General features: G+C 44.8%; 1 protein-coding gene across 2 annotated transcripts in view; it reads left to right on the top strand.

The window, feature by feature from the left end:
- The window catches only part of CDK19 (cyclin dependent kinase 19), a 165,208-nt gene that overhangs the window by 127,667 nt on the left and 23,098 nt on the right, over nt 1-14,443 (top strand). For both annotated transcript variants that reach the window (XM_060238154.1, XM_060238158.1), the window contains 2 exons: nt 975-1,032; nt 4,990-5,121. In XM_060238154.1, coding sequence (XP_060094137.1) covers nt 975-1,032; nt 4,990-5,121 — 190 coding nt within the window. The remainder of the gene's footprint in view (nt 1-974; nt 1,033-4,989; nt 5,122-14,443) is intronic.

Raw genomic sequence — 14,443 nt, 5'->3', positions numbered from 1 at the left:
AATAGCTATTGGAATGCCCACTCCATGTCCCTCCCGGATGAAAAAAACACCCCGCTTTGCTACCCAGGCCTCCCAGGGAATGAAAAAAACGCACCCTTCTTTGCTGCCCAGGCCTCCCAGGGAAATCTCCCCAAAAGAACATACTGCAAGGCACATGAATGCTCATACCTTGAAGAACACTTCACGGGTCTAAAGTGCCAGTGGATGCCAGCTTTTCTCTCAAACACTGGGAGCGGGGGAGATGGAAGGAGAGGCAGCCCAGTTCCTCTCTGCACAACACAGAGATGGGGCGGGGTTAGCTTTGCTGGGAGCAGGGGGCTAGCTTTGACTTTTCTTGTGACCCGGTAGTAAGGCTTCTGTGGCCTGGTACCGGGTCGTGACCCTGCAAATGGGAAACACTGCTTTATGGTAAACCATAGCACAACCATGCCAGATCAAGCCACTGTATGCTTTTGGTTGCATTTTCCTTTTCTCCCCATTTATGGTATTCTAGAAAAGTTTCCACAAATAATATGATGTTACTGAAGTCCTTAAGCCTTATTTAGTGAACTAGATTTTCAGTTCTCTGTACCAATAAGTGTAGAGTACTTGGGCCAGTCTCTTGTTCAAGCTGATGATTAGCAGAAGGCATAACTACAAAGACATGCTTTCTATCATCATAATAATAATATTTTATTTATATCCCGCCCTCCCCGCCGCAGCAGGCTCATAAACATGTTTACTTGCATTGCAAGCATCTAAGGTCTGTTAACATAGGTTTTAATTATCTTAAAGTGTTTTTGTACATACAGTTGGATGAAACACAGGGCTTTTTTGAAGAAAAATATGTGCAGATTATAGTTCAGTTTTAATTGATGCATCAGAGAGCAAAAGTGATACTGTTTTCTGAATGTATTAAACTGTTGATGCACTGAGGAAATTAAGTTTAACATCTTATCATTGCTCCATTCAAAATAGTATTTCTTATTTTTCAGAAACCAGCAAATATTCTGGTAATGGGAGAAGGACCTGAAAGAGGAAGGGTCAAAATAGGTAAGGGTGTTCAGTGATTTAAAATCTTATGATTATTAAGAATGCTGGTTTTTACACAGTAATGGGCTGCCTTAAATAATATTTTTTGTGAACAATACTATTCTTTTTTTAAAAAAAAAAAAAAACATAGTTCAGCATACTTAGATAATGTATTAATTTTAGCCAAAGTAAATTTAAACTCTTTGGAAGATTTAACCTACCTTATGTATTTTTAAAGTTAATGTGTAATATATTTGTAATGTGGCAAATACATAATATAACAATTTGAAACATAACCTCAAAATCAGGGAGGCTCAGTGAGTTTGTGTGTGTGTATTACATTACATACATACTGTAGGTTTGATGTAGCAGGACTAAAGTGTAATAAAAGTACAAGCATGCTAATGCATAGAGAAGCCCATCAGGCAGACATTCCCATTGCATGAAGAGTTTCTGTACCACTGGAAATGTCTCATGGAAACTTTCTGCATTAAACTTTTCTGCGCAATAATAGCTAGGTAAAATAACCATGCTGTACAGATTAGCCGGAGCCTAAGCATCATTTTCTGGGGTTGATGCAAATTGGTAACTTGAGCTTCTAATATACACAAGTTCCCACCTCCTGAATAAAATTGCAGTGGGTCACAAAAAAAAATTATATCTGAAATTACACAAATATGGTAATAGGCTTACAGCCTGGGTGCCATAAAGTTTACTCATTTTCCCTTTAGATCCTGGGGTTATCCCTAAGTGCAAGTGGAAGCAGATATTTTAATAAAATTCTGAGTGGTAGTCTTCCAGATAATGGCCAGCCCTACTCTACACAAAACATAGACCTGGTTGCACAAGGGAAAACAAAACTCTTCTGGAGTTAGGAATCCATTATGAACCAATCAGACTTTGGTGTATCCTGCTCTGTTATCTGAAGGGTGGTTGTGAGGACAGAAGGGGAGGAATCTCCTTTTGCTTGCAAGTCAGAAACAGAGTACTCACTCAGGTTCTTCCTCTTATGTTTTAGAAATTGTTTTTATGTTTATGTTTTTAGTGTTGTTTTATTTTATTTGGTCACGCTACTGTGACTGTGTGATCTTTAAATTTGTGAGCTGCCCTGAGCCTGCCTTCGGTGGGGAGGGCGGGATATAAATCAAATAAATAAATAAATAGAGATTGGTAAATTCAAAATAATGAGACACAAGGATGGGAGCAACTGGTTTCAGGACAATAGAACTCATACAGTCCAAAATAACAAACAAAATTAACCAGCAGGGACTCTACCCCATGAGACTAAACAAACACACACAAATATCAGAATGTTTCATTGAAGGCATTCAATAAATATACCACTCCGTAAGCTCCTTAGAAGTAGGGTGGGATAAAAATGTAATAAATAAAAATGGAACAGTATTTTCATTTTGCTCAAATCACAGGCAACAAAACTCAATCTTTAAAAAATATAAGAAAATGTTTATCTTGGCAAGAGCAGTGCAATCACTGTTTTGCCTACTATACCCCAAGGTTGACAAACTTGCTGTTTTTCACATTATGCTCTGTCTTGCCACCATAACTTCTTAAAGTGCCACAGAATTCTTTATCAGTATCAATTCTTTCTCTCAAACTGAGTTAGTGGAGCTAGCTCACAGTTTTTTAGCTTCCGGCTCATACATTTTTGTCTTAGCTCAGGAAGGACCAAATTGCTCATTCATAACTTTAATAACAGTAGCTCACGAAGTAGAATTTTTGCTTACAAGGCTCCACAGCTTAGAGGGAGTATTGCTCTCAAGGCTCATCCTAAGTATGACCTCACTGATATCACAGAACACATTAAGTATTAATTCAGGCAATAAGTTCAATTAGATTTCTGGAAGCCATGATTTCTGGTGATCCAGTGGTACAGTTGGAATCTTTTAAATGTATATCCGATGATAGTACAACTTCAGTTGATTTTGATTCAGATCGAAATACCAGTGGGGCTTCTGTGACATGAAGAATAAATATGTGATGAACCAGCAGTAAACTCTGCGATGCTATCATTCAGAAATATCAACAAAGCATAACTTCTTGCTTTGTGATAGAAGCTAGGAGAGTCTGGGACTTGCACACGCCATCCTGTCCTTTCTTTATATGTGGATATCTAGTTTGAGACATCTGTTTTGCGGTAAAATATATTTTGTTGATCCTTCCGAGGTCGGTAAAATGAGTACCCAGCTTGCTGGGGGGAAAGTGTAGATGACCGAGGAAGGCAATGGCAAACCACCCCGTAAAAAGTCTCCCATGAAAATGTTGTGATGCGACGTCACCGCAGAGTCGAAAACGACTGGTGCTTGCACAGGGAACTACCTTTTTATATTTCGTTGTGTATAGCTGTTCTTTCTACAAACCAGAAGTCAAAACTGGGATTAAGCCAGATTTTGGAATCCTGGTAGGTAGAGAAAAATGCAAGCCAGAGGTGATGGTTCAGAATAGCAACAAACTTAAAAGCAGCAGCTTTTCATTAATTGGCCCCATGCAAAAGTGGAGGGGGCATGTGAACGGGGGTCCCTCCCTCATTTTGAAGCTAGCCTTGAGTTCAACAAATTTCAGCTGAAGTGCAAATTTCCTATTGTATTGCAGCAAATCTCAAAAGATTGTCTGTCAACATGCCTAATTTAACATTTAAAATGGAAACTAGCAATGGGGAAGACCTGAAGTCCCTGAATAAGGATAAGCTGCCATGTAGGGAACATAATGTAGCTTGTGTTGTAACAAAACTTCACAGACTAATCTAATAGCAAAGTGTGGGTCTAGTCAACCCAGACTACCTTCTTGAAATTAGCTTTAAAAACTCTTAAACCATGAAGGGACTAAGTAAGGAAAACAGAAACTCAAAGCAAAATTTATGAGGAAGTTCTGGAATGGGAGTGAATAAAGTAGAGGGTAAAAAGCCACTGAGTGGTTGCAGGGCTGTAACCAGTAGTGGGACAAACGGGGCTCTGCACCCTTTTAAAATTGCAGTGCCCCCAATGGGGGCATCCTTTTGCATTCTCATTGAGAGTCCAGTGCAATCCAGAGCAGCAGGGTGCTTCCCCTGCCTGCTGTCTGAGCTCAGAGAGGAGGCCGAGGCTGCCAGCTGAAGTGTGGTAGGGGAAAAGGAGCATGAGGAAAGGGAGGTTGAAGGAATTGGGGCCTCAGCAGTGGGCCCATCCATGCTGATGGAAATGCAGGGTGGGCTTGGGGCTTCAGCAGGGCTGCTGCCACCAGTGGTCATCCATGGGGGCCTGCTGGCCTCCCTAGGATAGCAGGGCTGAGCATGGACAGGAGGAACCAGAAATGCTGCATGGTGAGAAAGTGTCCTGGGGGCTAGTTTGGTTGGCGAGGTGTCAGTGCAGAGCTGAGGGTATGGGAGGCTGGCTGTCACAGCAGCCCTAGCTCTGAAGAAGCCCCAAGAGGGAGGCCAGCAGTAGATCCAGCACGTGCATTCCACATGTGTGTGTCCTGAGGTGGTGGGCAGCAAGGTGGGCTTGGGGCTTTGGTGGGGCAGCTGCTGCTACCACCAGTGGTGCATGCATGTGGAGCAAGTTGTTGGGGCTGGACCATGGCAGGGGCAAGGCCAGCTACAGATCTGGATGCTGAGGTGGCCAAGCAAGGCAGTGAAGAGGAAGCTTAAGGGCCATGGCATGGAGCAGCAGCTGAGGGTGAGGAGGTGAAGGAGGGCGAGGCCCGGCCCACAGCATGATGAAATCCAAGGCTGGCATAGCCTCCTCTCCCTGCGGCTCAACCCATCCCAGAAGCTGCCTGGCAAGTAAACACCTCCACCCAGTCTTTAAATCTTTAAAAATATTAAATTAATTTAGCAGCACCCGAGCTGGTGCCTCCCCCCCCCTCCAGGAAAAAAAATATTAGATATCTCCCTGAGTGGTTGTGAGATATGTGAGTCAGTAGGGATAGGGGAGGTGGCAGTAGTTTTTGTTTACCTTTATATTTGTTATAATTTTTTTTCAGCTGACATGGGCTTTGCAAGGTTATTCAATTCTCCTCTGAAGCCACTGGCAGATTTGGATCCAGTTGTGGTAACCTTTTGGTACAGAGCTCCAGAACTGTTACTTGGTGCAAGGCACTATACAAAGGCCATTGGTAAGTTACTAGTAGGTTACAGGGCTTAACCTATGATTAACTGTTCGATTATGTAATCTAGTACTTCCAGATGTCAGTTGGAAAAACTTCTGGTGATGGCAAATTCAAAGCATGAATGTATATTTAGTATGCGTCTGAAGCAAGAGGTGCTTCTTTAATTCCAGTAAAATTTCAGGAACAACTGAATTAAGACCTTTCAGTGTACATGTGGTTGTACTGGCTCACTATCCCAGACAAACATCCCACTTTTTCCTACTACTGGTTCACATATATGCAGTGGAATCTAGTGTAGGGTGGTATGCAGCAGCTTTAGTACATTTGAGCTGAACTCACTTAGCTCTGGCATTTCTGGGGAAGTACAGAAACAGTGCAATTTCTGAAGTAGAGCAGCACAAGGCACACAGAGGCTTTTTGCATACCGTATTGAAAGGTCCTAGCCTGAGGGCTTCTTACCCTTACTGAAGTCTTTGTGCTCATAAGGGAGATTTTTTCAGAGATGCTGTCTTGCAGGGAGGAGAGCTACAAGATCAAGAGGATCTTCTCAAGGATGCATAACTTGTACCCCTTTATTGTTCAGGATTACCTGTGAAATTCTAACAGTCCCCAGAAGAAACTGGGGGGAGGTGTATATTCAGGTGTTTTAATTGAATATGGTGTAAACTCTTATTCAGCAGCAATGTAAACTCTTTACATTGATATATCAGTCAAGATTACCAACACACTTTGTCTATTCCGGTTCTTACATAGAAGTGACTTTACATGCTGATGCCTTATTTTTCTGCACCATTGTAACATTAATTGAGTTGTTTCTTTTTATATGTTCCCCCGTGTCCCTCCCTCTCCCTTTCCTTTGTCATGAAAAGTCTGCTTAGCGCAAGTGGTAGCATGTGCAACTGTTGGTCTTTAGAAAGAGAGAATTGGGTGGAGTAGCATTTTAAAATGCATAGGAAATCCTAAACAATGAGATCATAGAGGAAGCTCCATCCATGCGATGACTTTAGCACTTGGGTGCTTGATCCATGAAGCTCATAACCTTATATAAAATATCAGGATGCTTGAACACAAGACTTTATAAACTCCAAAGCACTTTTTTTTAAAAAATCACAAAATAATATAAAGCATTTCAGCCAGGTGGGAAAAGTGACTGAGCAAGAAGAAAGATTTGTTTTAGCCACAAATTGCAGCCACAGACTTGTTTATTTAAATAAATACATAAACATGTTCATGGTGTCTTACAATCAGCCATAAGACAATTAGAACAATCATAGCAGAATAAAAAACACTGCCCATTAATTTCAAAGCACTGTGCAAAAAAAAAAAAAGTTTGCATATCCTTAAAAAAGCATTGGGAGGAAGGACCACATCCTCCCTATTGTCCAGCCCACCAGCTGTTGCCTTCCTCTTAAATTCTGCTTTTTGTGTCCCCATATTTGGAGGTGAGGCAGATTGTGACCAGAGACCAGGCTTGTTCAGTGGGGGCAGCTCACCTGTGGAGTGCCCATCTCCTTGAGGCCCATTTGTCACCTTCCCTATTGTCTTTTAGCAGGCCTTCTTTTAGACAGGAGCTCACAGGAGCGGAGCTCCGGAACCTCTAAATTTTATTGTGCTCTTTCTTTCTTACCCCCTCCCCCCAATACTTGTTTCTGGGCCCCATTATTCAAACCTCCTGTGAGAATGTTGCTGAACTCTAAAATTTGACAAACTTTAATATTTTCCCCCACAAAAAGGGGGGGGGGGATAACCAAAACATATAAAGCAGACAGATGGAAATCTTCATCATGCCATTGTGACCACATAGGAGAAAGTAATTTAAGAAGTATGAGGGGAGTAAGGTTTTATTATGACAGTTATAATTCAAGAAGCATTTTAAAGCAGATGCTGACCTGATATAATTTAGTATACCTTCCGGTGATGTCACGGGTGAATGGTATATATGCAAATGAGTTATAGTAATGAGCTCCAGCACCTCTTTTTCTACAAAATGACCCCTGTCTTTTAAGCTCCAGGCTAAGTTGTTTCTTGATACCCAGGCCTGTAATTAAAGGGATGCTATTTTAAATATCATTTTATAGTCTGGTTTTAGCCTGATGCTTAAAGCTGTTTTATGTTGTTTTATGGTCCACTGTTTTGAATAGTAGGTTTTAATAGCTTTCATGATATTTTGGTTTTATAATTACACCTGAAACTACAGAGCGCTTGTTCTATTCATGGAATCATATTGTTTTAGCAATTTCAGATTTTTAAAAAAATCCTCAAAAAACTCTCCAGTGATGATATAGCTGATAAAATGGCATCCATGAGCGGTTGATAGCAGGAAATGGCATCAGTGTGGGCTGGACCTTTGATAATGCACCTGCTCCCTTTCAGACACTAAGTTGTATTGCTTGGACTGCGTTTTTTCAGAAAAGATCATAATAAGGCAGATTTGAGAGAGCAGACTGAGGAAATGGTAAACCTTGAAATAGAATGATACTGTGTTGGATTCTCTGAAAAATTGTGCTCAAATTTGCTTGTTGAAGTGGGGAAAAGGTTTATATGGAAATAGCCCCAAAGCATTCTGCATTTAAACCAGGTTGTTCTGAAACCGTTTGTAAATTTTTCTTTTTTATTCATCACAAAAATAAATATCTTCATTTGCAGGGTAGAAAACAGTGTGTGTGCTTTCCTAAAAGATGCTTATACCTTCACTTTTTATGTATCTTTTGCATAAATCAATAGCAAAGTATTTTAAGTTGGAAAAAATCACCTCACACTGTTTAAAAGTGTGAAAATGTGCTTGCTAAGAAATTACTGTTTGCCTGATTAGGTCCTGATCCTGTAAATATTATTGTATTGTTTGCTTCTGTTTTCAGTTAAGACTTCTCTGAAGAGTAAAATCCATCTAGTAATCCATTCTAGTAATAGAAATGGGTTTTTTTCACCTTTCTGAATTACTTTGTTCTCATGGATGACTGCGTTTTTTTCTTCTTCAGTTTGGCTCTCTAAGTCTGATTGCCCTAGGCTGCATTCAAATGTGACATGCCAACTAGTTTGTTTATGAAGAGAATAAGCTAGGATGTTCTCAGGATCACGTTACCTTCTTTCCTCATGTGTTGTATGGAGACAGAAGGCATCCTGGTTAAGAACTAACTGCCATTTTGTTCTGATATTTGAATCCAACACAATGACAAACAATAGTTTGCTTCCTAGTCTACAAAACAGGACTGTAAGCTACATATGGATCTTCTTCGTGGTCTCTGTGCAGTCCCACATATGGGTTTATCTGCCAGGATCGGGCCCACCTCGGAGAATTCAAAGCAATCCTTAAGTGTTAATTTTGGCACGCCTTTCCCCTCATCCCGGGGAGGAGGCATCGTCTGCTCATGCCTAGACGAGGGGGAGGCGCCCAACCCCCTCAGTTTCTTCTTTACCGCCGTCCGGAAAACACCTACCTCGCTGATCCCCCGCTTTCATTGCAGTCCTTTGGATTTCTATCTCCTCCGTCTCTTCACGTCCTTCGCTCCTCTTCATTCTGGTATCGTTTAAAAAAAAAGTCTTTCTCTGTCTTTCGCTTTTTTGTCCTCCTCTCCCCCCCCCATCTCTTTCCGGGCGGATGGAAGGGAAGGAAAAAATAACTTTCAAAAGGTGCGTTCGCTGTGCTGTGAAGATCCCATCCACTGACGGACATTCCCTTTGCCTTTTCTGCCTCGGCAAGGCACACCGAACAGACTCCTGTGTGCACTGTAGCCAGTTCGGCAAACAGGCGAAGAAAAACCACGCGGCAAGACTCAAAAGCCACTTGCTAGAGTCATCACTGCGCCCAGTAATGTCGCATGCATCGGGTTCGCAGACCTCTCCGTCTTCCCTGATTCATAAGGGAACGACTCAGCCGGTGGCTTCCATGGCGCAGGTTCCCAGTAAGCCTAAATCCGGCAAACACCTGAAGAAGTCTGACGAATCCAAGAAGCGGCACCGCACCGAATCGACCTCGAGAGACCCCTCGGATCCGAAGTCTCCTAAAAAGTCCAAGTCCAGCCATAAGGTCCTTGACCCGATCTCGACGACCCGACCTCCGACGCCTCATCCGACCACGACCGTTACGACCTCGATTCAGACTACTCCGGCTTTGAAATCGACCTCGACCCCTGCCGTTACACCACTCGAAATTGTCCACATCAGCTCCAGATCACCGTCAGTGCACGAGTTGCTGCCTGATCAGATCCTAAGTACCGAGTCTCCGACTTTGACAAAGAGCCAACACCTTAACATTCTAGATGCACGCTCCTTTCGAGAAGTCCCGAATCTCCGGCAGACAATTACGGCTCCATCACTGACCAGAGCACCCTCGACTCCGAGAGAAGCCCCTCTGCGCCTTCGAGAAAAAAGATCCAGAAGCGGTCACAGAGACCGCTACTACTACTACACCCCGTCGAGGTCACCATCTCCTCGTAGGTACCGTAGATACCGAAGGTCACCCTCTCCTGGTTTCTACAGACACCGCACTCGTGAGCACTCTCGGTCCCGTGAAGACTTTCGACACCAAGAAAGAGCCTACTACAGGGATCATTCTCGTGAGGACATCCGCCCTCACTATCGAGACGCCTCTCCACATCGTGAGCACCCTTATCACAAGGACCACCAACGGTACCGTGAATACATCACGCTACCAAAACCACCTTCTCCGGTTGCTTCTACGGCGGTCGAACCCGCTAAACATATACAACTCCAGAACAAATTATGAAGACCCCAGAAGTGGATACCCTTGATGATTCAGAAGCAGAGCAATCTGTGTCCTCACACTCCTCAGCTTCAGGGCTTCACTCTCCAGCGTCAGACATAGCCAAACCGGCCGACCTTTCTCCATCTGAGGGACCTAAGTCTTACTTAGACTTACTATCTAATATGGCTAACTCCCTCAACGTGAAGCTAACGACAGACGTGCCCAGCGTCTCAGACATGGTCTATGACCTAGTGCATGCAGACCTCCCGGTCGGCTCTTCATTTCCTATGCTTCCAGTTCATCTGGAGACATTGAAGGAAGCCTGGGACAAACCAGCCTCTGTACCACCTACGTCTAAGAGGGTTGAGGCGCTCTACAAGGTACATGCTCCTGAATCTAAGTTCCTTTTCAACCATCCGGCTCCTAACTCTATGATAGTCCACTCTTCATCTAAATCCAAACAAACCAGACATCCTGTCCCTCCCGAAAGAGAGGGCAAGAAACTTGACACCATTGGAAGAAAAATTTATTCTCTCACCACTGCCACTACAAAGATCCATAACTATATGGCTTACTTCTCCGCGTACGCATACAACCTTACCAACTCAACTAAATTCCTTAGTCACAGCTCTTCCCGAGCCTGCACAGAAGCAAGCCACTCACGCTCTGCAAGAACTTTCTAGGGTCAGCAAGCAGCAGATAAACACCGCTCGCCATGCAGCCCAATGCTCCTCTAGGACCCTAGCATCGACTATCGCCCTGCGCAGACACGCTTGGCTCAGGTCTTCTTCTCTGCAGCCAGACATCAAATTTAAAACCGAGGATTTGCCATTTGACGGGCAAGGCCTTTTTAACGCCACAACAGATGATATCCTCACCAATGTAGACGACAGCAGGAAGAGGGCCAAAAGGCTAGGGGTCATCCAGCCACAGTCATCAACTATAAAACAAAGAACCTGGAAGCCAAACTACTATAAATGCTCCAGATCTCCTCATCAAAACGAACCTTGGAGACGCAAGCCTCCTCAGACTAAACAACCCTTCCAACAGAGGGCACGCCCTCAAACTGCAAAGAAGACAACACCGGCCAACAAACAGTCTCTTTGACTCCCTTGTCCCTCTCCTACAACAACACCGCCCAGACATCAGACTGCAGCCGTTCTACCACAACTGGGAGGCCATAACCTCAGACTCTTGGGTGCTGACAATCATTCAAAACGGATACTCCATAGAGTTCAGTTTGACTCCAAAACACCACAGGTTTATAGCTACCCCCCCCCCGTCCCCCCGCTCTGCTCCTAGAAGTAGCAACCTTGCTGGACAAGGGAGCTATAGAACCAGTTCCTCCTCAATATCATCACACCGGATTCTACTCCCGCTACTTCCTGGTGCCGAAGAGAGACGGCGGGCTGCGCCCCATACTAGATCTCAGAAAACTCAACCTCCATATCGGTCACAAAAAATTTTGGATGATTACACTTCAATCCATTCTCCCACTGATTCCAGAACAAGCATGGATGGCATCGATAGATCTACAAGATGCCTACTTTCACTTCACCATCAACCACCATCACAGGAGGTTCCTCAGATTCGCCATAGGAAATCAGCACTATCAATTCCGCGCCCTTCCCTTTGGTCTCTCAACAGCGCCAAGGGTATTTACGAAGTGCATGGCGGTGGTAGTAGCAATTCTGAGACAGCAACGTATCTCCATCTACCCGTACATAGACAACTGGCTAGTCATCGCCCAATCCAAGGAACAGCTCCAGACCGATGTCTCCGCATCCCTCTCCCTCTTGACTACCCTGGGCCTCCAGGTCAACACCACAAAATCCAATCTGACATACAGTTCATAGGGGCACGCCTCTCTACTGTTGCATGCAAAGCATATCTGCCAGCAGACAGAGTACAACACATCAAATCTCTGGCCAAAGAGATAATTGCACATCGCTCTCAAACAGCTCTCACCTTTCAAAGGATGCTAGGACTAATGGCTGCCACTACCTCTGTCCTCTTATTTGCCAAGCTCCACAAGCGCCCTCTTCAGTTGTGGTTTGTACGGACATTTCGTCCCCAACGCCAACACCAACTTACTGTACTTACCATCCCAGCTCATATCATTCCTTCTCTGAAATGGTGGACTATAGACCATCACCTCCTGAAGGGAATGTCTTTCACTCAGACCCCTCCCTCGGTGATTGTCACTACCGATGCCTCCAAGTGGGGATGGGGAGCCCACTTAGGAAAACTCACTGTACAAGGCCAGTGGACAGATTACGAAAGATCTCTCCACATAAATTGCCTAGAATTACTGGCAGTCCACAGGGCGTTTGGATCCTTCCTTCTGTCACTTCACGACAGACATATCCAGGTCACATCGGACAACATAGCCACTGTCTTCTACATAAATCAGCAGGGAGGCACGGCTTCCACCAGACTGTGCAAACGAGCTTTAGCCCTATGGCACTGGAGCATTGCCCATGGCATTTTCCTATCTGCAGTGCATCTACCCGGAGTCCAGAACATTCAGGCGGACGCTCTGAGTCGGCACTCTATCAACGACCACGAGTGGACCATCAACAGTCGTTATCTTCACCCTCTGTTTCAGAGATTCGGTACACCGGAGATTGATGCATTTGCAGCACCAGACAATGCAAAATGTCCCTGCTTCTACATGCGCGGCCCTCCGTCTCCACTGTCGGCAGGGGATGCCTTCCTACAAACCTGGAGCGGACCAATGCACTACATATTTCCGCCAATACCACTCATCACGAGAGTATTGCAGAAAATTATGTCGGACAATGCCAACTGCATCCTAGTGACACCATGGTGGCCCCGCCAACCCTGGTTCACCACTCTCCTTCTACTATCGAACGGCGTATTTCACCGATTCCCTCAAGCCCAGGACCTACTCTCCCAACAGGGCGGCAAGGTTCTACATCACAACCCTGCTCTTCTCCGCCTTACAGCATGGAGAATCAATTCATAACCTTCACACCGGAGGTCCGACACATCTTGCTCAACTCCAGAAAACCTGCCACTAGGAAATCTTATTCCTTCAAATGGAAACGTTTTTCTGAATACGCTAATCAACATAGATTCAAACCCGAATCAGCCAATATTAACTAAATTCTGACTTACACTCTAACTCTCTCCAACGCTGGACTGTCCTACTCTTCTCTGAAGGTCCACCTAGCAGCTATCTCTGCGTTCCACCCATGTATTGAGGGCTCCACTGTATTTTCGCATTTTGCCACCAAGGCATTCTTGAAGGGGATCCTTCACCTCCATCCTCCAATCCGCAAAATCCACCCTGCTTGGAGCCTCTCACTGGTTCTCAGTCAGTTAATGAAGTCACCCTTTGAGCCCATGGCTTCCATTCCTCTACATCTTCTAACCTGGAAAACAGCCCTACTAGTAGCCCTTACTACCGGCAGATGAGCCAGTGACATCTGCACTTTCAGAGCAGACCCTCCATACACAGTTTTCCACCACAACAAGGTAGTACTGCGCCCTGACCCCGCATTCCTACCTAAGGTGGGTTTCACCTTTTCACCTAGGAAAGCCTTCTGTCTTGCCAGCGTTTTTTCAACACCCTACAGATACGGGACAACGCACCCTGCATAACTCAGATGTACGAAGAGCTCTGGCTTTCTACATCGAAAGAACTAAGCAGTTCCGTAAAGACAGTAGACTCTTTGTGGCTTATGCAACCCACAATCAGGGTGCCAGAATCTCTACCCAGAGATTCTCGAAGTGGATTGTAACCACTATTGCACTGTGCTATGAACTGGCAAAGCAGCCCATACCTGAGCACTTGCGAGCTCATTCTACTAGAGCCGTTGCAACCTCAACAGCCTTCTGCAAGGGCATTCCGATGGAGGGCATCTGCGCTGCTGCCGTTTGGTCGTCCCCATCCACATTCGCCTCGCACTACGCTCTGGACGTCCGTGCCCGGCGTGATACGTCCTTTGGACAGGCTGTGCTGCGATCGATCTTCGTTTGATGCCTTTCTGCTACCTATTTGTGAGTACAAATTTATTCTCTTGAATAACTAACAATGCTTCCATTTACAGATCCAGCACCCGCCTCCTGACAAATAGCTTGCCAGTCACCCATATGTGGGACTGCACAGAGACCACGAAGAAGATGGACAGGTTTCTTACCTGTAACTGATGATCTTCAAGTGGTCATCTGTGCAGTCACACATACCCACCCAGCCTTCCCCGTTGCTGGATGATCATATCAATGCATTTACTACACCTCTACGGTGGCGGGAAGAAACTGAGTGGGTTGGGCGCCTCCCCCTCGTCTAGGCATGCGCAGACGATGCCTCATCCCCGGGACGAGGGGAAAGGCACGCCAAAATTAACGCTTAAGGATTGCTTTGAATTCTCCGAGGTGGGCCCGATCCTGGCGGATAAACCCATATGTGGGACTGCACAGATGACCACTCGAAGATCATCAGTTACACGTAAGAAACCTGTCCTTAATGTTAACATATGGGTAAGAGAATAAACTGTGCTTTGTTATTTAATCCAACAAGTCATGAAGAACTAAAGTTCTAAACCAAGAATTCCTCAATATCTACCCAGTGCACATGGGGGTGAGTTGTGTGTGTGT

This window comes from Heteronotia binoei, chromosome 1 (genome assembly GCF_032191835.1).
Source record: "Heteronotia binoei isolate CCM8104 ecotype False Entrance Well chromosome 1, APGP_CSIRO_Hbin_v1, whole genome shotgun sequence".
NCBI classification, from domain to species: Eukaryota; Metazoa; Chordata; class Lepidosauria; order Squamata; family Gekkonidae; genus Heteronotia; species Heteronotia binoei.
Note: the sequence above shows the minus strand (reverse complement) of the source record. Positions and strands in the feature narration are given on the sequence as shown.